The 25,398-nt window shown below is 36.1% G+C and overlaps 1 protein-coding gene across 1 annotated transcript in view; it reads left to right on the forward strand.

The window, feature by feature from the left end:
• Positions 1-25,182, forward strand: part of LOC139121228 (uncharacterized) — a 109,785-nt gene extending 84,603 nt beyond the window's left edge. The window contains exons 4-5 of the mRNA XM_070685933.1: positions 19,950-20,082; positions 20,341-25,182. Of these exons, the coding sequence (XP_070542034.1) occupies positions 19,950-20,082; positions 20,341-21,142 (935 nt within the window). The 3' untranslated portion in view covers positions 21,143-25,182. The remainder of the gene's footprint in view (positions 1-19,949; positions 20,083-20,340) is intronic.
• The last annotated feature ends 216 nt before the right edge of the window (positions 25,183-25,398 follow it).

The raw sequence follows: 25,398 nt of genomic DNA on the forward strand, positions 1-25,398 counted from the left end.
AAAGCCATAACTCAGACATGTTTCAACCGATTTTATTCAAAGTTGGTACAAGGACATTGACCAATGTCATAGATATGCATGTCGATTTGTTTTTGTGATACGATCCAATATGGCTGCCAGGCGGCCATTTTATTACGATTTTTCATGTACAAAGCCATAACTCAGACATGTTTCAACTGAATTTATTCAAAGTTGGTACAAGGACATTGACCAATGTCATAGATATGCATGTCGATTTGTTTTGTGATACGATCCAATATGGCTGCCAGGCGGCCATTTTATTACGATTTTTTCATGTACAAAGCCATAACTCAGACATGTTTCAACTGAATTTATTCAAAGTTGGTACAAGGACATTGACCAATGTCATAGATATGCACGTCACTTTGTTTTGTGATACGATCCAATATGGCTGCCAGGCGGCCATTTTATTACGATTTTTTCATGTACAGAGCCATAAGTCAGACATGTTTCAACCGATTTTTTTCAAAGTTGGTACAAGGATATTGACCACTGTAATAGATATGCATGTCAATTTGTTTTGTGATACGATCCAATATGGCTGCCGTGTGGCCATTTTGTTACAATTTTTTCATGTACAGAGCCATAACTCAAACATATCTCAACCGATTTTATTCAAAGTTGGTACAAGGACATTGACCTATGTGATACATATGCACGTCAATTTGTTTTGTGATACAATCCAATATGGCCGCTAGGCAGGCCATTTTATTATGATTTTGTCATGTACAGAGCCATAAGTCAGACATGTTTCAACCGATTTTTTTCGAAGTTGGTACAAGGATATTGACCAATGTCATAGATATGCTGTCAATTTGTTTTGTGATATGATCCAATATGGCTGCCGTGTGGCCATTTTGTTACGATTTTTTCATGTACAGAGCCACAATACTCAGGCATATCTCAACCGATTTTATTCAAAGTTTGTACAATGACATTAACCTATGTCATACATATGTACGTCAATTTGTTTCATGATATGATCCAACATGGCTGCATGGCAGCCATTTTGTTACAATTTGTTCATGTCCTTTGGACACGTACGATTTTATTCACCAATTTTATTCAAACTTAGTGCAAGGACATTGACCTATGTCATACATATGCACATTGATTTGTTTTGTGATACAATCCAATATGGCCGCCGTGTGGCCATTTTTTTTCCCGATTTTTTCATGTCCGGAACCATAACTCAGACGTGTATCCAGCGAATTTATTCAAAGTTGGTACAAGGACATTGACCAATGTCATAGATATGCACGTCACTTTGTTTCAAATATGGCCACATGATGGCAATTTTGTTATGGTTGTTTCATGTCGAGAGCCATAACTCTGGCAAGTCTCAACTGATCCTATTCAAAGTTGGTACATGGACATTGACTTATGTAATACATATACGGTACATGTTGATTTTTTAAACAGTAAGATCAAATATCGCTGCATGGCAGTGATTTTGTTACAATTTTCTAATGTACAGAGCCATAACTCAGACATATTTCCACCAGTATCATTCAAAGTTGGTACAAGGACATTGACCTATTTCACACATTGCTCGTCAATTTGTTTCACGTCATGTAGCAGTAACATGTCAATTATTGAAGTTTTGTAAGTAGGCTGATATGTCAAGAAATACTGCACCAAATTTCATGAAACTTTGCACAGATGTTAAGCTCACATTGCTTTAACATTGAAAAAGACATTTATCAGTGTCATTTTAATTAATTTGTAATTGCATATGTAATGAACTTTCCTAATTAGAGTGATATAGCCACAAATTAATACAACGTCAAATTTGATGAAACTTGATACAGATGTTGATCTCATAGTTTGTTGTAAATACTGCGTCAAACTTCATGAAATATGGTACCAGTGATAATCTATTAAGTATTAGGATTGTATGCAAAAATTTTTGCAACACCCTGTTGATTAATTCCTAGTTTGACTCATTTTATGAACTTTAGGATGGTGGCCTACATTGGTTTTATGTTTTCATCACCATGGAACTCATTCTTGGCCATTGAGTGCCATCTGTATCAAAGTATTTTTATCACAGACCTAATTAATGAAGAGGACTCTATCCTCTCTGAGGACTTGTAATCAAAGTACCCATTAACAAGTGGGGACTGTGTCATCAACGATGACTTGTTAAGGCATGCTTTGCCGCAGGTAAACTTTTATATGAATCCTGACATCCGTGCACTCAAAAATATATCAGTGTGAGAGCAATTTGAACACCAACAATCAGAACATCCAACCAGTAGATAAAGTAGATTTTTGTCATCATCAAATCATGAAATCTCCATTACCTTCAGTTTTTATCCATGTAAACTTCAATAATCTCAGGTACATTTGTTAGTCCCCACGGACACCGTCCGGGGGGACTTATAGGTTTGGTCATGTCCGTGCGTGCGTCCGTGCGTGCGTGCGTCCGTCCGTGCGTCCGTCCGTTCACGCAGATATCTCAGAGACGCCTGGAGCGATTTCGTTCAAACTTGGTACAAGGATAGTACCCTACCTCATACAGATGCACATCGATTTGTTTCACAATGCGATCAAATTTGGCCGTGTTAGAGGACTTTTTAGTTTACACCTCCATAGACTCCCATGTATAAGGCAGTCAGTCCATAGACTCCCATGTATAAGGCAGTCCACAGACTTCCATGTATAAGGCAGTCCATAGACTCCCATGTATAAGGCAGTCCATAGACTCCCATGTATAAGGAAGTCCATAGACTCCCATGTATAAGGCAGTCCATAGACTCCCATGTATAAGGCAGTCCATAGTCTCCTATGTATAAGGCCAAGAAAAATAAAAATTTAGTTTCTCATCGTATTCATATTGCAAAAAGGATGCAGTTACACAGTTTTTAGTCCCCACAGATAAAGTCAAGGGGGCTTGTAGATTGGGTCATGTCCGTCCGTGTGTCCATCCATGAGTCCATCCGTTCACGCAGATATCTCAGACACTTTGACAAAATGTCACGTGACCTCGGTGACCTTTGACCTCAAATATACATATTTGTGCATAGCTCAGTAACCACAAGTGCTACACCCTTCATATATGGTATGATGGGACACCTTATGACGCCACATATTGTACCTCATTAATTATGCACATATCTAATTTTGAGCGAGCCAATAGAGCTAGAGGTCTGATTTTTGGTATATAGGGATAACTTATCAAGACAATATTTTTTGACAAAATGTCATGTGACCTCGGTGACCTTTGACCTCAAATATACATATTTGTCCATAACTCAGGAACCACAAGTGCACACCCTTCATATTTGGTATGATGGGACACCTTATCATGCCACATATTGTACCTCATTAATTATGTGATATCTAATAGAGCTAGATGTATGATTGGTATATGGGATAGACTATAGGATAGAAATTTTTTGACAAAATGTCATGTGACCGTGGTAACCTTTTACCTAAATACACGATTATGTCAATAAATAAGTAACCACAAGTGCTATGTCCTTTATATTTAGTAGGATAGGAGACCTTATGACAGCACATGCTTTACCTCTATTAATTATGTACATATATAATTGTGGGCAAGCCAATAGAGCTAGAGGTCTGAATTTTGGCATATATGAATTAATTAGCATTACAATTTTTTTTAATGTCACGTGACCTTGATGACCTTTGACCTTGATTAAGCGTATATATGCATAATTCAGTAACCACAAGTTCTATACGCTTTAATTTTGATAGAATAATAGACCTTAAGATGTCACATTTTGTACCTCATTTATTATGCCCATATGTTTTTCTTGGCTGGCCAATGCTGTAGCTAGAGGTCTGATCTTGTTTCCCGATTTAGAACCATAACTTAGACATGCCTCTTGTTGCAAATTGGGAACAATGACATAGACCTATGTGTCAATAGATTTGAACATGTACACTCCAGTGATAAGTCTTAAAGGTATGGCAATCGATCCCAGGGCCTAGGAGTGGCACATGTAAAACCGTGTGTATCTTTGCGTCAGAGGCGGAATAAACTATTGAGTGTATCTATTTACCCAGGAAATCTTAATCCCGACTGCTATGTGTGTACGCAACATACAGCATAGAGCCAGTCGACGTTAGGGACACACACAAAAAAAACACGAGGAGCAGAAAAACACGTGGTAGAGGTTTTGAACACAATCAATGTACCCGGTACTTCACCAATGTCTGTAACTCCGCGCTTTGAACATAGCTCGTAACAAGGAACAGTGGAAAGCAGGTGGGACGTATAGACCTATAACAGCCACTCATGTAATTTGTGCACAGTGAAGATTTTGCAGATCAACAACTTTGACGGAAAATGGACCGAACTTTCCAATCGTAATTTTTACCTCCTTCGATTCAGCACAAAATTTTCGTATGGACTATTGATGCGGGATTACAGTCGTTACGTGGTGGCAAATCCTAGTCGTATTGATGACTATACTGCGTAAACAGTCACTAAATAAACTTTGCACGCATTTACGAGCACTGAATATTTTTACCGTTTTTAATCTAAAGCCGTCCGTATACGCGTATGACGGTGGCAAAAACAACACAAGGAATCTGGCGTACATTATTACTGAATTACTTTGTCCAAAAAAATTGAGTTAAAACACCCAAATGCCGAACGATGATCATACAGAACTTTGCAGGTTTCTGAACTAAACGACCCCAAACCGACCGGACCTCAGTCAACTCTGCATCTACTCAACATCTACTCTATCAGCGTCAACTCAACCTTTCATTCTAGACAACTTTACCCCACAAACTGGGAATATACTAAATTTTCCTTACAAAAATGTCCTTACAAAAAATTCAACTGTGTATCGTATGAAAAGATTTTACCGGGGCCACGGGGCAAATCATAAAACCAACAAACCCCCAACAGAAACAGTGGAATGATCAATAGTGTGCAAGGTCACTGTGTTATATGTCACGGTAAAAATTTCTAGCTTTGAAATTTCTAGACGGTGCAAAAGACGGGGCAGAATAAGAAAAGATTACAACCAGTGTGTAACTGCCGATGCCACAGCTGACTCTATAACTTTCAGGGGCGTACATTGGTACAGAACGTAATGTTGATATCAAGGTAGTTCTGCGTCCAGTGATAAACACCCAATATACCACGGCTGTTGATTTGAGCTGCTGCCTTCGATCGAAAATTTTCAACACAAAGACATATCAATAATTTTGCGAGATTATAAGAGCCCGCTGTCTTCTCGCCTAATAGCTGCGATCAAGATTATTATGATAGAAGCAATTGACTGCCGAACACCGTGATTTTCTTATACACAATGCGTAAAAATGGGTTATTCCTGCTGAGAAATACGACAGCAAATATGGCAATGTGAATTTCTTACTATCTTCCTCGCAATGATTTTTGCACCCGAGTCTATTTTATCACGGTCACTGGACCATATGCATTGCTCACGAATTTTACTAGCAAAGAATCAGTTCACACTCATCGTGGGAACACATTGCAAAGACGTTCACAAAATTTTCATCACAAGAAAGATTACCGTAATCCCCGTTTCAAAGATGTAGGAAATGTATAATGGGTTGTTTATCTTGAAAAATCCCGAGCTGCAGCCGCTAAATATAAAATACTTTTTGAACAACTTCCCGACAACTTTACAAGCACACTCCGGTGATCACATGACGGTTGTAACCGCCAATGGAGCATCAAAAGACTTCAAATCAAAAGTCAAAAAATAGAGAAAAAATATCGACATCCAAGCAATGTAAAAAAACAGTAATTTTGATAGGGTCAATTTATTGTATATTATAAAAAATGCCCAGGCCACTCGGAACAGCGTAAGATTATGATCTCAGTTGTTCGAATACTACACTCACACTGTAGGGTAAAAATTGGAACTCAGATCGTTATATACTGCTTCCGCCAAGCGAACCCGCTTAGGCTAAAGACGGTAAAATTACCATACATGTAATTATTGTTGCTAGTTTCTGTAAATTTTGCCGACCATTCGTTAGTAGTTGTCAAATTTCTTGAGTCTGTCCGAAAACTATTTCAGGGAATGACGTAAGTTTCAAGACACGTGAGTGCGAACGCAATATCGATATCGGGATAGAAAAGTCAGTTACAGACAATCGAGGAAGAACAGAAGAGTCTATTAATCAGCGAATTAAATGAATCCTAGGTTACTATGAAAGTAAAAAAGGTAATGTTGCGCCCTGGTCCGGAAAGAAAAGTTGATAAAGATTTCAAACACACGTCAGATAATATTAGAGCAATTTAGTCAAAAAACAAGCTCAGAAAAACGTATAGAGAAGAACGACATCACAGCGATCTTCAGACCTTTCATGTTTCAGTCTGAACGGTCACCATTTGATGCTATAATCCATGGCAAGTGTCTCTTTTTGGACAACTCCAACAGAGATGAATGGATCGCGATTTAGTTTCATTGCCCCGACCCGACCGCCGGGAAATAATGCAGCTCATGGGCACCTGTATAATCGTCGCATGAACGTATCCAATGGCCGGCCACTGCATTGGCCTTTGACCATGCATCGCTAGCAAACAACGGTTTAGGACGTCAAGAGAGCAATTTTTCGCCGTCTGTGAGCGTTTGAGTGATTTGGGTAGGCCATGGAGCTACTACGTAGCTCCATGTGTAGGCATAGATCGGAATCGAGTTGATGTCGGCTGAAAGTAGTTAGAAAAGTAGTTCTTCGTGCTCTAAAATGAGTCCGCATGTCGCCGGTTTTGTCCATGTAACCGTTGGTCAAGTATTTTGCTCAGTATATAGTAAGAATCGTTTATTCATTGTTGACATCGTAATCGATCCGATGTACACAACAAATGTTTGATCGTTTGCACCTTTGCGCGTCCCCTAGTGATTGGCAGCTGTTTGAACGCTTTCATCTATTGTTCTTTGGACGCTTCGAACACAGCATCGAAGCAGTTTTGGCATCAAAAAGCAACTTAAAATAGAAAAAATGAGAGAATTTCGCCGACAGGGTGATTCCACAAGTATTCACAAAACGTAATATGTTGGAACAGTGCTTTAATTTACACCATGGTTCTTGAAAGATCCAGATTTTCGGGAGCATTCGTTGACGCTGCTACCATGTGCCACTCATGTTGGATTATGAATGCCCAGGGAGATAGGGGGTATTTATAGGCTCCCCTGCCTTTAATGACCACATTTCCCTGCCCCATCAAGACTAATACTCCTATTACAAGTGGGGACTATGTCATTGTCAATGACTTGTTTTTTAATAGACATGACAGTGATTTAATCTTTGTAGAGTTTCAAGTGACTTTAATAACTATAATACAATAAAAAACTCTGCTCTTTTATGGAATTGTACTTGTAGGTGTGATACGTAAAATTAATATTCACCCTTACAGAGTCGTCTTCAGTGTTTTTCTTAGTCTGTTGAAAGACGTACGAAGAGGTTTATTCCTTGTGTACGTATGTATTAAAGCTTGCGCACATCAGTTCATTGTCAAAGGTAAGAAAGTAGCACTATATAATCGCAGTTAATGACTCACAGTCTATGAAACTGTGAAGTAAGACTGCACTTTTTGTAAAAGGATTTACTGGCAGTTAACTCTCAGAAAACACGTTTTGCCAAACATCAAGAAAGTTATTGGCCATATTTCAAATTAAGTGAATATGAATGAAATGAAAGTGAGAGGACCATAGTGAGACTGATTCCTCCAGTGTTCATCAATTATTAACAAAGATCCTTCATAGAAGTCCACAGACTATCGCTGTTCTATATGTAGCCCTATTCAAACAGGCTTGCCTGATGCTTCCTCAAAGAAGATTGAAATGTCTGTCTCTGTAGGGAGTTGGTCCTCTCGGCACGCCAGCCCCCAGTGATGGCTACTAATGTTTGCCTGAAGGTGAAACTCTATTAGGGAGCCTTCAGTAATTACAGGGGGGGTGGGCCGGGGGAATTTCGCGAACACCTGTACCGTAAAATGTGACCCTCCCCCAATCCTCCTGTCTAAAATGTGACCCTCCCCCTTGTCCAACATTCTAAAACTTGACCCTCCCCCCCCCCCCAACCACTGCGGTATTCTCCCCAGGAATAACTAAAACAGTATCAGCTAATTTACATAACAATTGGTTCAATTGTTATGTTAGGGACAAATTACAGAGGGGAGGGCTGGTGTTTTTGGAGGGACAGTCGCAATTTATCACGCAAGAATTTTTGAAGAGATATGGTATTTCATACAGTTTAGGGAGGGTCACCATATTTTGTGCAACTCTAAGAAGGCAAGATGTAGCTGATTTAGTGCTTCATCCAAAAATATCAAATCACAATACATGGAGTCTATCAGGCAAATTATTGACAATTTACCCCCACAAAACATGCTATATCTGTATTTTATATATGTTTGATAATGTATTTAAATGTACTTTGCTTGAATAGAGAAGTAAAATGAACACTTGTGTACAAGAAATTGATTTCTGAATTTCATCTAAAAAGTTGGTTCACTATCCATGGTGTTTATGATGAAATTATGAATAGTTTTTTCCAATACAAAAATAGGTAAATCTTTGCATTTGTGTACTCTTGATTATTGATATTAATTTTCTTGATTAGACTACAGTGGTTACAAGTCTATGGTTGTGTAAGAAATTTGATTTTGGAATTTCATCAAATGTCATGTAATACTCTATGCATTGGGGTCTATGATGAAACAATGAATAATTTTTTTTCAGTACAAAATTAGATAAATCTGTGCATTTATGCATGCTCGATTATTCACATTATTGTTCTTGATAAGACTAGAATGGTTACAAGTCCATGATTGTGCAAGAAATTTGATTTTGGAATTTCACCAAAATGTCGATTCACTATGCATAGGGGTCTATGATGAAACTATGAATAATTTTTTTTCAGTACAAAATTAGATAAATCTGTGCATTTATGCATGCTCGATTATTCACATTATTGTTCTTGATAAGACTAGAATGGTTACAAGTCCATGGTTGTGCAAGAAATTTGATTTTGGAATTTCACCAAAATGTCGATTCACTATGCATAGGGGTCTATGATGAAACTATGAATAATTTTTTTTCAGTACAAAATTAGATAAATCTGTGCATTTATGCATGCTCGATTATTCACATTATTGTTCTTGATAAGACTAGAATGGTTACAAGTCCATGGTTGTGCAAGAAATTTGATTTTGGAATTTCACCAAAATGTCGATTCACTATGCATAGGGGTCTATGATGAAACTATGAATAATTTTTTTTCAGTACAAAATTAGATAAATCTGTGCATTTATGTATGCTTGATTATTAAGATTATTGTTCTTGATTAGACTAGAGTGGTTACAAGTCTATGGTTGTGTAGGAAATTTGATTTTGGAATCTCACCCAATGTCAATTCACTATGCATGGCAGTCTACAAGTGTGTGCGTATTTTGTTGGTGATTTCCTTATGATTCAGGAAATATCACACAATCAATGTTTTGGCCATAATATCAGCTTCTGTCAAAAGTGACCCTCCCCCCAAGATAGGTTTATAAAAAGTGACCCTCCCCCTTGAACTGTTTTCTAAAAAGTGACCCTCCCCCCAATTCCCCCCGCCCACCCCCCCCCCCTGTAATTACTGAAGGCTCCCTTAGGTTCTCATGTCAACTTAAAAGACAGACCCTTATCAGTGAGAAAAGTTACTTAAGAGATCCGCAATCAATGTAATTTGATTGTCTCAGGGATTGCAGGAAATGAAATCTCCCTCATAGAAAATCATTATCCTCACCCTGGTTCCCCCTTAAGTTCAAATGTCGATAAACCGTCAGTGTAAGACAGAATAGATGCATTTGGCTTGTAATCTTAAAAGGTGTAATTGATCTTTTTTGGGGGATTGGTGATTTTGTTTGACCTACGTTATAAGAAAGCTGTCTCCAAATTTAAATTCTGCGCAGCATTTAGTGGAATTTTGTAACACGAGCAGCATTTGAAGTGGATAGTAGTCGTTGTAAACAACTTCATCACGGTTTGACTTTTGGCATTATAAAGTGCTTTTATACTAGTGTGATGATCCCTTTGATCAGTTCCAGGAAAATACCCCGTCAACCATCTGTACTCAATACATTCAGTGTTGCCACAAATTTACATGCCTTCAAGGTGAACGTTTTTGAAAAATATGCATTACCTCCCAATCTCAATCCTTTCCGCCAATTTGTTAATTTGTACCCTTCCTTAGCAATAGTATCATGATTTTCGGAGCATGGCTCTATCTTTTTGTAACACTTTATAGAAATCTTAGTTCAATGATAACTATATTATTGTCCATGAAATTGGATGGATCATGCAAAAGTGAGGAAAAAATTCAGAATGTGACCTAATCTGACTTTTAAGAACAGTTTCCAATTTTAGCTTGCTCCACAAGTAGCAAAGCATGTACCATGCCATATGCTCTCAGTACTTACAATGCATCCGTACTCCCTAGCTCTGATTACAAGAGTGCCAATGACAGATATTTAATCTTTGGTATATTAAATTCCCTTGCCCACCAAAATGCAAACTTCTCTGAAATTGCCTTCAGAGCTCCTTTTATTTTGTGAGGTCAGTGCCTTATCGCAAGGTCAAGTATCAACTTTTTTGAGTAGGGTGTTTAAGAAATGCAGAAAAAAGGCATCGTCGCTCTTAATTGCCATATTTTTGCCACTATGTGTCACCTCTGTATACTCAAAATCTTATGACCTTGCATTTTCTTATGAAAAACAAGTAATTGTATCTCACAAGCCAAAAATGTATTAACTTTCTAAGATCTGAACCCCTATATACAGGGCTAATGTTACTTGAAAGTTAGACTTGTGAAACTCGCGTGATCAAGGTAGTACTTGCCTCAAAAATGAAAGGTTTAAAACTTTTGCTTAAAGTTTTCTAAATGAAACCTACAACCATTCTCTTACCAAATCAAGAATAAATATCAGGGGTCACCATGCAAAGTTTGGTACTAGAGACAGAAATTACCTTACATTTACTGATATTTGAAATTCAAAATGGCTGCCATCCTTGTGTTGACTCTATGGGGAATAGTAAAATTTTTTTTTCAGACCTTGGAAATTTTTCTCACTCCAAAAGCTTTAAAATTAGCCCCAACAAGTAGTAGATCACAGAAGAGTTGTAAAAATTTGAGAGCCCGAATATCTGCGGTTTCCAAGGCTCATTCTACCTTAACTGTAGTTCACGCCTCGAAAATGAAAGATTAAACTTTTGCCCAAGCTTTCCTCAAGCAAACTTTCCACTGCTCTCTTTCAAAATCAAAAATAAAAATCACAGGTCACCATGCAAATTTTGGTACTTGAGAAACAAATTACCCAATATTTAGCAGTATTTGAAATTCAAAATGGCCGCCATCCCTTTGTCATCTTGTATGGGAGAAGTAAAATGTCAGAGTTTCAAAAAACCAAGCTAGTGAAATCTTATTTCCTCCTGATGCTTCAAAATGAGCCCCCACAAGTGGTAGGCGCAAATAATATTGTAGAAGTGTGAGAGTCTAAATATCTATCCCCAATGCACATTCTACCTTTCTACCTTAAAAAACAATTACAAGCTGAATTCATCGAGAGAGGTATTCATACTTTAAATTTCAAATTAATTAATGAAAGTGAAACTCAAAAACTATAAAAGCTAAAAATACAGTGTAACTTGGATTTTAACAAAATGGTTTCCTTCAATGTTATTCATCAGCATTGCAAGCAGCATCAACGTGAAACAGTTCAATGACCTTTTGATGGCATATCATCATTTGCAAGGATGGAATACGAAGTGAAATTTCAACTGCATGAAGTGTGAAGTGTTCAAAAGCAATATTATGTTTGAAAAACATGATTTCAATGATGAATAAAAATCGTGTATAAACAGACATAAATATCAATTTTAGATGAATATTAGAATCAGTATTATTGAAAACAGTGAATTAAAGCTGTAGAGAGAAGTGTTCACCATAAAAGTAAGTTATTGAGCTTGCTTGAAGATTTGCATTAGGAAATTTTCGACAAGTCTCTTAAAATTGATAGTAAAACCAGGATCATGGATCTAAGTAGATGTTGGCATGGCTCACAAGCGACCAAGCTTAGAGTACTTCAGGGCATTATGAAATAGAACAGAGAAAATAATAGTCTAGAGATGTGATTACGCAGATCTCTTCCTATATATTTACATTCTCTGATCTTAAATAGCAAAACAACATCAGGACATACATGTAAAGATCTGTAATTTTTATCCACTTGGACTGAAATACAATCTTTGAGTCAAACATAACTCGGGTTCTTTGTGGTATTCTCATACAAATTATTCTAAATTTTGATACATTGATCAACATGTGCCTTTGAGAATATGTCATTTTCAGTCATACAATGCAATCCTCACATCAGAAACTTATTAATTATCAGTCATTACATTTTAATTTGAATGACATGTTCCTAATTGTGATGTGGTAATTCGAATTTAATGAAGGAATCGAATATCAGTCATAATGGGGCATGTTTTCAGACATTTTGTTCATTTTTTATGGAAAGTAATCTCTTCAGATATTACTGAAGTCATTAAAGTTTGTTGTGACGGTTCCTCGAAATATTCACACGCTGTTTTTTTATTTTAAACCAGGCCAAAGTAATTAAATTCTGAGTTTTGAATTTTTGCTAATATAGGATTTCGAAGGTTTTCATTAAAAACAAGGCAGTGTGATTGAATAGGACGTTCCTGCATGGCTGTTCTGCATACAATCTTTTACTGATTTTGTAAAATGCACTGAAAACATGGCCAGTAGATACTTACAGAAGGTCACATGGAATTGGAAATTAATGAGGTGAAAAAGAGGTTTCTGCCCAGATTCCTCAATGGGCACTCATATTACATTGAAATAATTAAGTAAGATGAAGTAAATATGAAACTTGCATGAGTGTAATTTACGATGTTTATTTGAACATCTTACCTGCTTACGTTTCAAAATGCAAAACAAAGAATTTACATTGAATTTTAAAATAGCTTGTAATTTCACTGTGCTTGGTAATAAGAAAAACGTTTCTTGCGATAAAATTAATGCTGTCTGCATTCAATACAAACCTCTCTCTTTTGATAGATTTGCAACTATTTAAGTTGGCAGTATTTTTATCGTCTGAAATGTTTTTCTATGAAATTCACTGTAATTACTCTGGCATTATGCCAAGTATATTAATTTGATCAAATATCTCTCAAAAGTTATTTAGCTTTTAAAAATTGAAGGGTTTAAACTTTAGCTAAAAAGGACATTAAACAAGTCCCTTTCAAAGTCAAGAATAAAAAATGGGTCACCTGACAGACTTTGGAACGAGATAAACAAATTACCAAAATTTTCCAACACTTGAAATTCAAAATGGCTGCCATCCCTGTTGTAATGGTATGGAAGAAAGTTAAAAGTTTCATTTTCCATTTTAAGAAATGGCGGTGAAGTTTTATTCTATGAGCTTCAAAATTAGACCTCACTAGTGGTAGACCAAAAAATATTTTGATAAAGGTTTGGAGTCTGAATATCTGTCCACAAGATGCATTCTACTTTAGAATTCTGGGGAAATCAACCAGTATTGCAACAAAGGTACTTGACATACCTTTATACCATTCAAAGTCTCAACACATGCATCAACTCTGATCATATGGGGGATTGCACTATCATGCACATATAATTACTCTGCCGGAAGATCATTAAGATAGGCAGTTTGTTCCAAGAAAAACATCATGTGACATGGAGGTATTACTTCAGGCTGATCCTGCAGATCTGGATTGATAAAGTGTGTGTGTCATTAGTAGTAAAATGGTGGTCTGGCATGCGTGACTGTTTCAAGCTGGCAACATCAGACAACAAACATTTGAATATTCTTCACTATCATTTATTTTTATTTCCATAAATTCACTGCCTCTTCATGTCTCTGTAATCACCCATAACTTCTCTGCTCTTCCAATCTTTTTGGGTCTCTTCCCTCAGTCAATTTATATTTTATTATTAAACTGAAATTGACACAAGGACCGATATCTCATTGCCTATATATCACAAACTGTCATTTATGTAAACTTTATTTCTTCCTGTTAAAACAAAATTATGACAAAAGTAATTTCATTTGTCTACGCATTATTTATTATAGAGGAATATCATAAATCATGCCAGACCCTTGATAGTTAAAGTAGATTGCGCCTCAGGGACAGATATTTGACCTCTCAAATGCTAACAATTCTTTCTGATCTACCAGCTGTGGGAGCTCATTTTAAAGCTCTTTGAGTCAGAAAGATTTTCACTCATAGTTTTTCCAAAAATCTAAAAAAATTTATTTTTCTCCATAGAGTTAACATAATACCAAACTTTGCACAGTGACTTCCTGTTTTTATTCTTGATTTGGTAAGTGAATGGTTGAAAGTTTTATTGAGGAAAGTTTGAGCAAAAGTTTAAGTCTTTCACTTTCAAGTTGCACACTACATGTACCTGAACTAGGATTTGTACTTCCTTTATGTGAAAAATGACCGGGAGTGTTTTTGCACAATGTAAAGAAAAATTCTAGTTTCTCAGTGAACAATTCAAGAGCATGCCAAGACAATACACTCTTCAAATTAAGAGTTCAGAATTTTCTTACTGTGCCAAAATTTTGCACAAATCAAATGTTCAGAGTGGAAAGCTAGGTCTGTATTGTTCTTTTCTGTCGCCATAGAGTACGGTACACCAATTATATTGTTGTGTCTGACTATGAACTCATACTATATGAAAATCAGTTATAGTGTATCAAAAGACAAATACTTGTATTAATCCTGCACAAATAGACCTATGATATAAACTACATTGTACATTTACAGATCGACCAAACAAGGCAGTGTATGCTGAACAGAAAATGTGAATCCAAGTAGCAAATACGAAACATCTTTTGTGAAAATATTTTTTAATGTCAAATTTACAACTGAAGATGATCAGAAAGATCGTGGAATGCTTTCAACACTTACACTGATTTATTAAACTCACATGAGAACCATTGTTTTCTTTTGTAAAAGAAAATAGGAAATCAGTGGTGGCTTGCCCTCTAGGACTGCATGGGAGTGCACAAACCCATTCACTTTGAAGTCTTGTCTGCCCTCTCTATAGTTCTGGTTTTATATTACATGACCGCTTATTCATCAAATAATAAGTGTGGTGCTTTATAGCAAATGACCAATGAGCATTCATCAATTGAAAATATATTCCGCTCACATGACAATTAATACAGAGAGTGAGAGCAAATCAATCCCACACCTATATGTTATCACACTCTCAGCATACTAGGGAGGTGAGAAACTATGGTTTGAACTGTAGGTTACCTTCAGCATAAATAATTTCTGGGATGCACATTCCAATCTGATCTAATTTTGATTGATAATTTAGGCTTTACATCATTCACTAATTACACCTATTAGTCTGTAGATTAAGGGATAAATTGGTCAATCAAAGGTGATTTTCTCAATTGCAGTGATGCCTGGCTAAGGTTTTAATGTGTTCTCGGACATTCTGGGCTCGTTGATGTCTTTTAATTACTCAATCACTTGGTGACACTATTCAGAGACAACTTCAAATGAAATATGTAAATGTTTATCAATGAGTAGGGAGTAAGATTTAAACAAGGAGAGAAATTTATATGCAGCACAAATACATTTAATTGTTCTGTTGGGTTATTGATTTTGTCTAGAAAAATATATTAAATACCCAGGAAGATTTATTCTATAGTGTATACGAGTTAAACTCTTTTTGAGATACAGCCCTTGACAAAGTAATAAAAGGAAATCAAGGGCAAAATTTGAGAAATTAATTGTATTCCATTGTTTTCTAACAGTGTTCATGTTGTCACTCCAGTAACTTGAAAATTTGTTTGGCTATGAATAATAACAAATTTCCATGCTGATTTGCCCATGGCAACACATGGCCCCAAATCTCACTCTTTGCATGTCTGTTTACCTTCAAGTTTGACTTCACTAGGTTTCTAGTGGTAGCATCTTTGACTTATCATGATAACATTTTTATAGTAATAGTTTAGGATTTTGCCTCCTTTGCGATTTAATTATTAACTAGCTTATCCAAGAGTAGTGATTGAACAATCAGCATCGCACACATAATGTTAATGTTTGTATCTTGTTTGATTTGTAAAATAGTGCAAGAGTTTATCATTGAAGAAGACATTAGAAAAATCCTTACCATCTGTTGTGTTATCAGGTTAATTAATGTGCATGCTGAATGTACCCTTTCATATATGCAAATGTAGTCACATGATAAAGTTTCCCCGCCATCCAGTGAATACTTTCTCCCCCTCTCCCATGGCGTGCTGGATGTATGTAGCCCATCTAAAACGTTCCTTGAATAATGTTTACTTGTTTTCGTTCAACAATACCTCCAGTCGTCAGTAGAATCGAACCCAAGTGTGTAGATGAAAACACAACACCATCAGTCAGTGTAATTGCCCGTGGATACTATAATGTAGGTTTCAAACTGGGGTTTCAAATAGGCAGGAATACGTGCCACAAATACAGGCATGACTGAATAACTATCTGAGTGCACAATAGTATTCCGTAAAACATGCAAGGCTGAAAGCAAAGTCTAGTACCCTTGACTGCTCTGCAATTTTTGAAAGAACAACTCATCATCAAAGCATTCACCAAAGAAACTGCTTACATTACATTGTGCATGTGAACAGCAAAACGTTTACAAAATTGTCCAATTTTCCCGCCTACACAACATGTACACATTGCAGTGAAGGTTGACACATCTTTCATCGGGTACATCATTACCCTGAAACTTCGCAGAAAATGGTGATTATCTGACCAAAATAACCCTAAGTGCAAACAGCAATGAAAGAAATACAAGTCTGATTGTCCTTTCATGTGAAAAGATTCACAAGAAACAGCAAGATAATTGTAATGGCTCAAATGGCAGTTCTGTCCAGTATATATCTGTCTTGTAACCATGCGTCTAGTAAACAACCGTTCATAAGAATTGTATCGGTTTTTGCTTTGTGTTCCAAGACAGCCAGGCTATGTTTGCAATGCCAAGCAATTCCTGTAAAGGGACAAACAAATGTACTATGTGATAATAATAATTCTTATGGAGTGCATTGCATATTGCATATTGTTTAGACCTGATTAAAGTACTAATAGCTGAAAAGTCAAAGTGTACAACGTATGTTGCAAATTTCACATCTTTCAGCAACACACTTTTATACAGCGTAGAATTCTCTCTGCGAGATTGTATGATCCTTTTAAAAATGCTTAGTATCTTCTTTTTATCAGGAAAGAAAAAGTATGTTATCTCCATTTCGATCCTGCCCAGTACCAGTTGGATCTGCTCTCATGTAGAAATAGATCAGCTGCCATTTCGAACTTTTACAATAATATCCAGCATTTTCACTGATTGTTCCTGTCCTCATTATTCCTTGTGCTATTTTTCCTAGATTCTATCAATTAGTGTGAAAAAGTGATTAAAGAATTGAATGGCGCATGTATAATGCTATAATTGCACTTCTCCGTATTTTGACCAGCATTTGTTAACGGGAGTATATTTTTCTCAAAAGGTACTCAAATGAAAAGTTTATAAATACAAGGATAAAGCCATTTACCTAAACAACATACAGGCGGTCAAATATCGTAATAATTATCTTAGCCACTACAGGATAAAAGAAAGTGGGCAAATTGTTGTTTGAGGATGTGGCAATATGATGAGGTAAACTTGACTGCATAAATAGTTGCATGGTAAGATTACTTAATGCCACTCATCAAATTGCTGCTTATGGTACAAAACTGTCTTCTTGATTTTTCTATTCTATAAGGAACTCTTTACATGTCTTAACATGTCTAGTAGCCGGCTCACAATTCCACTTTATAATCCATTAATGGTATATGGTGCCATTCGGAAGTGACATAATGGAATGTGGTGACATTAAGAGCTATATTACAAGTTACTGTAATTTGAAAATGGACAGTCTTATGATGTTAGTGGCTACTTAAATGTTAGAGGGGAAAAATTTAGTGGCAGGGTGTTATCAGCTTAGCAAGATAGCATTGACGTATTTAGCTTACAATAATGATACAGCATGGAATTATAATTTGTGGGTAAGAACAGTATGTCACAATAGAGTGGGGATTAAATATTCCATATTATGTAACTTTTTCTGCATTTCAATGATCATGACAATACAGTTGATTGTGTGCCATATTTTTAGGTAACCGTTCATGGACCTGGTATTATTGTATGTATAATGTAGATTTAAAGCCCCAATAGCTGCAAATGTTTAATAAACCGATCTCAAAATATCCTTAGTTTTCCAAGAGTTTTCTTTGAATAAGACCCATTAGAGACTGAAAAAGTGTATAACGTTGCCATGAGTGTCGAGAGTGGCATGTAAATTCGAAGGTTTTAACGTCATTTTAGATTTCCAGCAATTTTCAAAAATAGTCATATAAGAGAAAATAAAGATTACAACAACAAATTGTAAGCCACCGTGTGTTGTGCATTCAAGTAAATGGCATCATGCTTGTTTCTGTTATGATCACGATGTATATATGCAGGACATACTTCTTTTTTGTATTTTCCTGTGGGGTGCCATTTTATGGGTGCGGCACCAGTTTATTATTAAACCTGTTAAAACATGTAGGCATGGGTCAAAATCAGCGAGCAGTGACACTTCAATACACGTCCTTCAGTAAGTACATTTAAACGAACCAAATCTGGTTTGAAAATAAAATCATGAAAATAATGCGAAAAATTAGCAGCTATTGGGGCTTTAACTGTCCGTAGCATGAAAGGCATTATTAGAAAGCTGTAGGATTGTGTTCTGCAGCATTGTATTCTGTCATATATATGTGTTGAAATACAGAAGAATGTCTCTATTTGGTAGTCTTTGAACTGGTTGAACAGTATGAAAGTCAATGTTGTATAACAGTACAGAGCAACTTCATCCATGTTTATGTGTAAACTTGTCAAGTTCAGTGAACAAATGCACGTTAACATCATTCCAACCATTCCAGTGACTGAAATTATTACTCTAAGTTTGGCGAAGTAAACCAGTGTGAAATAGAACTTTTTAGCAAACATATAAGGGTGCTAAGTTCTGCATTAGAGAGAGATTCCCGATGCAACATGATGATGAATTATATAGCTACCTAAAAGTGCGGGGTCATGACTTTGGGTCAAATCACTTACCATATTAAGCTCATCACTCAATCCCAGCAATTTATAAATCTCTCTTTGTGTGTTGTACTTTGTGTCTATGTTGCAATTTGAAAATCTACAATTTTAATTCCCTTAAGTTACGGCCATGAACATACAAGTAAATGTTGGCCATGTTAAACTGTTGGTGCTCTGTAGGTATTATTTTCCTTGGTTGCACGCATTGTAGAAAATTCACGGAAATTAAAAACCAGATATCTGTGCAGGAAAATTTGATAAAAGAAGTAGCTGCCCTGATTTAACATGCACATACTGTATACCTGGATGGACTTATCTCATCAAACAAAACATAGAAATTAATGCCACCCAGCACCTGTCCATCTGGCAGCTAGTTAGAAAAGCTCATCTGCCTTTGCAGAAATTTACCTTAGGCAGCAGTTATTTTCTTTTCTGTCGGAAAGTATGAGTAGGGTAGCTAGGTGGCCAGTTTGAATACCCTTAAAGGTGTAAAAACTGTTCTAAAGAATAAGACAACCTAAATCATCAAAGTCCTAGTTGACACCACAATATCATATTTAATTTGATAAATGCTCACTGACTTTGAAACATTGTGTCATGTCAATTTATGCTCTATAAGGCACTTCTCATGTGGTCCAACAATTTGTTCCAACTTGTTAGAAATGCTGCGTAAGATATTATTAGGCTAATGTCAGCGTTAGTTTGTTAGCTGACCAAATTTGACAATTATTTTTTCTAAAATCTTTTGATTTTCCTATCATTTATAGTCAATGCTGGGAAAGTGAACCGTGGAGGTGATCACCAGAAGACAGATATACCTGTTGCTGCCAGTGCCTCAGCAATAAGCTTGATAGTAGTGCTACTAGCCATAGTGGCCTGGTACTTCTTGGTCAGAAAACAGTAAGCAGATTATTCATGTCATAAAAGTTGAATGTCATACATTGAAATTCTCACTCAGAGGAAATTTTCTGAAAACTCCTTTACATGTTGTGAATCCAATATGTTCTGAATCATAATGAAAACTTTTTATGCCATGAATTTCCTCTGTGTACAACAAAAAATTGAGTTTGTTTGGATTTTGACAGAACCAGTTACATATTTTACTAATTCAAATTTTCAATGATATTTCAATGTGCATATTTAAATGTATTTTTTTAGACTTCTCAAAGATGCTGAGAAAGATAGAGTTCAGAGACGGCACAGCAGCCGTCGTCATGGCAGCAGACATGGACACCGTTCTAGTCGACATGGCAGTGTCCGAGGTGAAAGCTCAAGGCAAGGTAGCATGAAGAACAAATGTGGACAAATGAAACAAGACATTGAAAATGGAGGATTGACAGACCAACAGAACTTAGTTGAACCGTGTACCTGTTCTCATATTTCTGCTAATGTGTATGATGAAACCAGTCATGGTAATAAAGCCCATCCTTCTGCAAAAATTCACCCATCTCCAGAACCACAAGTTGATGATGACTTGTCACCAAACCCTTCACGTCACAGCAGTGTGAGTCGGAAGAGTCGCTACTCCAGTGTTGCTGGAGACGAATCACCCATGATACATCGTCATGGCAGCAAGAAAGTGAACCGTTCAGAATTCAGTCCGCAAAGTTCACCCAGACTTCATCACCACAGTTGCCATGGTGATCACTTGTATGACTCTCCCAGAATAAAGCGACACAGCAGTCGTAAGAAGCATCCGCGTGAAGCTTTCATAGAGGACTCGCCGTCGCTTAGGAGGAAAGAAAGCAGGAAAAGTCACCGGACTTCTAGCAATGCAAGTGAGAAAGGGGCAAGAACTCGTACTTCAACGTTTATTGAAAACTGTCCATGTCATTCTTGTCCTGACTGTCAAATCCAGCGCCATCATCATCATCATCAGACTTCCCCACCCCCTGTTCCTGTTGATCTCTTGCCAGTTGCAGCCAGTGATATCACAGTTGAAACTATTGATGGGGTGTAACTGTTTCCCTCAAAATTTGATTGACAGCTTGAACAACGGGCAGATCAAACATGCAGTAACAAATGGGATCAATCATGATTTTTAAAACACTGATCAACAATTTCATATCAAATATTATCTTAAATCTTCATTTTTTGAAGAAAAGAATATTTTCATCCTCACCACCTGTCCTTTTAAGATTCCAGGTGTTTCTTTTTAAAATGGTCAGTCTTTTGCACACATTTTTATTAGACTATTACAATTGCAGTGTCCTGTACAACCTGAATTCATGTCTATTATAAGTGCATTTGTAATTAAATGTAGGAAATTTTGAGATTGCACAATAGAATGTTCATACATTGAAAACTGACCTGTATGGTCTAATTTTTGTGTGCCATTTATTTATGGTATTTACAAGGAACATTCGGGGCACTGGAGTGTGGCAATAGTTTTGTGAGTTTCAAATTTTTGACAATTTAAAATATCTCACAGGTTTGAATAGTGGATGTGCTTTAAACCAAGGAGTTTGTCGTTTTATGTGAGAATGGAAAACTTTAAATAAATTCCATAAAATGTTATTTTTTTTTGTTGACATCTGGAATTCAAGAAATAAAGTATATTTTCCCATCTGTCAATGCCACTCTCATCATGATCAAATGATATCGATGTTAAAAATAGAACTCATCTGCGTAATATTTAGAGAAATTTGCAAGAAATTCCATTTTACTTGAATAAAATTACACTTCGTCATAGTGACTGTTTCATCATTATGTCATTCTGATTTCTTTCATTTTCATATCCTGTCCAGACTATCTGGACATTAGTTAACATACAATTTTTGCATCAGTAATTCAAAATATCCTTATTTTCTGGCTATTAATCATGTTACAGTGATTTAAGGGTACAGTGCTAGTGGTATAATGCCTTCTGATTTTTGTTTGTTGCAGTTCAGAGGCAACTGTACATAGTGCGTAGTCAATCACAAACTGGAAATCACCAACATACAAAATTGGTAATCACAATACAAAGTCAAACACTTTGAATACCAAGTTCAGCAGTGTCGTGAGTGATTCAAATTCAGGACCTATGGTGTGAACTCACCTCACTAAAACACTTGCATTTGATGGATCCCGCTATCTCATATTACAAAATAAATCATCAACTGAGCAGGATGCATGTACTCAGTTCTCGAGTTATTGAACAGGGTTAATATTTTCAGAGGTGGCAATCATGGCATTGATTTCAAAAAGATTCATCTGCAGTGTGATTTATCATTGTCCTTGATCAAAGTGACACCAACATATTACAGTCTCCAATGCTGCATGTGGCTGTACATGAGATTTAATGCATGTACCAGGGCACTGAATGCTGAAAGTATAACTAGTATATTCAGGTTAGATAGTTGGATCGTTGAATGTCTGCTTTGTGATACACGTAATTTCCCATGATACACTTGCACCAGTTGCAGTATCTCTAATAATCAATGTGTTTCCATTATGCGAGTGACATCTTCCTTATATTGTATCAGTTCTGGTAACTTTTTTTTATCTCTGTGATCTCCTTTACAATGATTGAGTTGAGATGTGTTTGTAAAGTGAAACAAGAAATAGGGCGACATCCTGTTTGTTTCTACCTCTTTTTTGCATGCTGTCTGTAAAAAATGGAGCAAATCTGCAAGATATTAAATACCTGGTTGCAGAATCTTCAATTTTTTTGACAAAAAGTAACACAGAACACAGTTCGTCACAAGAGTTACATGGAAACAAGAGAGTGTAGGTCAGTTTTTAAGAGACTCCATAATAAATTTAGTAAGTGGCCAATTCCAGCAATGCAGGTATAATTCACAAATATTAGCATTTTCCCAACAACTGTGAAGTTTCCTATCATATTCTGCCAGGACTGTACTATTTCCTAGTATCATGGAACTTACAAAGACGAATGACATCTTTAAGCAGATCAAATCCTGTCAATTAAGCCGTTGATAATCAAACTCATCCTTAAATATTAGCAGTTTGGAAATGCTCTGAACGTAAAATAAGGGATCAATCCTGTCCATGTCAAAAGAAAAACGTGTTTCATGATATGACTTCACCAACCCGTTTAAACCACAAATCCAAACATTTTTGCAGTAACCCAGTTGCAAATTTTCACATGTCCTTCATCATAAAAAAAGTACAAAAGCAAAGCCGACACGTAAAAAATGCATTTTCTAACCAGGTTGTAAAATTTTCCAAGGTCACATGTGACAGGAAAGACACCTATGATTTGATTTTGCAAAAATCAGATCTCAAGCAAAAAAAACCTGTCTTGTACTTTGATATAACTCGTTTGTATTCTGACAAAGTGTACCATGTGCAATTACATCCAATTCAACTACATCTTGATGTGTCTATTAGCTGTTTGATTGCTATGACATTAGTTTAGGGTGGCAATATTTCTACTTTGCGATCTGAATGTTCAATGTTATCACAGAGACAAGAAAATCCCTGATTAAGACATTCATGCAGTGTTACGCAATAATTGACGTATATTAACGAAGCAGATGACCATTGAAATTCCTCCTTTGGCTGTTTCAAGAGTTCTCTTGGTTCTCTTTAACACATTAACGCAGATGCAGATCACAGTATATAATGTATCAAAAGCATCAGTCGCTATGATGAAAGAGACATACCAGTGAAATCTTGGTTGTTATATTTATTTATTGTGTAACCTTGGATATCCCGACTACTGTAAAATCTTATTTTCATTGGCATTCTGGTAACAGCAGTGAATCCAAAATAAGAAAGTTGCGTTTCCTGAAGTTGTTTGTGGGTAATTCATGAAGAAAGAATGACATTGTTCAAACCATGCTTATCTGAGAATTATCTATTGTACCTGAAATTTGCTCCAAATTCAAGTGCTAAAAATTTTCTTTTTCTTCATAGCTAAGCTGTGTATCCTCTCCGTAAGCCTTTGGTGGAAACGTAAGACTATCGTTTAATCACAATATAAACAATAACTGTTGTAATGAAAAAAGGTTGCATGCTATGATGAATATTTATTAATAATTTCCATTAATGGTTTAATAGAATCAAACCGAAAAACAGCTTGATTTCAAGGTCATTCCAGAAAAAGCTTGTGGAAGGTGTTGAAACATTATCAAAATTTTGTTCCAGGAAGTTTCCTATAGTGCATGCAGTATTCTGAATTTAGTTTGGGAAGATTCCACTGAAGAACGTTAATTGATAAAACTTGAATAGAACAGCTTTCCACGACCTAACGTTCAAATGCACCTCACAACAGGTAAATGTCTGGTAACATGTGGCATGCAAAAATCGTTGTTCCTTGATGTTGTACATTGCATGAATTTACCGTAACAGTCACTTCAATATTGGTATTATAGCACCAGTATAAAAGTAATAGTTGTACATCATTTCAAGTAAAATGGAATTTGGAAATGCCCATCACTTAACACATACAAAAGAATTGTCTATCTCATTGATTTGAACATCAAAGAGAATATATACATCAATTTCTGAAATTCTGCAACAAAGTCAATTACTCTCGACAGTGTATGTGGATGAGCAATTGTTGGTGTGTTTTATTAGCTAATATTGAATATCTACAAATTGGCACATTGTTTGCTAATATTTTTATCTTTCACAGAATACAACCATTGTTGAGACTTTGTCATCTCATGTACTTAAGTAACGTTTGTCACAAAATGTGAGATGACTACATTTTACACTTTGTAGAAAAACATGTCCTGACATTCTGATAGTGTTTGTGATGTATTTATTTCTGATTAATTAATGACATTGAAATTAAACCTGTGAATTTACATTGAGAGGCACAACCTCACCGGACATGCGATTTTGATATTTTAAAAATGTGATGATGTCCATATTTTTCATGTCATCTTTTATGGCAGTACAGTAAAATAGAATTATTTGATGATTTGCTTTCTACGGAGTTGACCAGAACTCTTGCTACAGCCAAAGACTTGAACCTTTAACCTAAGGATTTTTTTTTACCATTGGTAAAGCTTTAAATCATTTAAAATCAGTGCAGACATTTCTTTATGCAGATTGTTGTTATGTAGGTCATTTCCCCCACACTCATCATGACCTGAGTTCAATTAGTCTAGAACATTCCCAAGGTCACTGCCCTTGATGACCTCACAACCTTGAATTCAATTAGTCATGTTTGGAATGTTCTGGAAAGTTGATTAATTGTGTAAGGGAGATAATTTTAGAACAGTAATTAGCATGTCAATAAAAGTTCTAGATTGTTCTTAT

The sequence above is a fragment of the Ptychodera flava genome, chromosome 21 (genome assembly GCF_041260155.1).
Source record: "Ptychodera flava strain L36383 chromosome 21, AS_Pfla_20210202, whole genome shotgun sequence".
NCBI lineage: Eukaryota > Metazoa > Hemichordata > Enteropneusta > Ptychoderidae > Ptychodera > Ptychodera flava.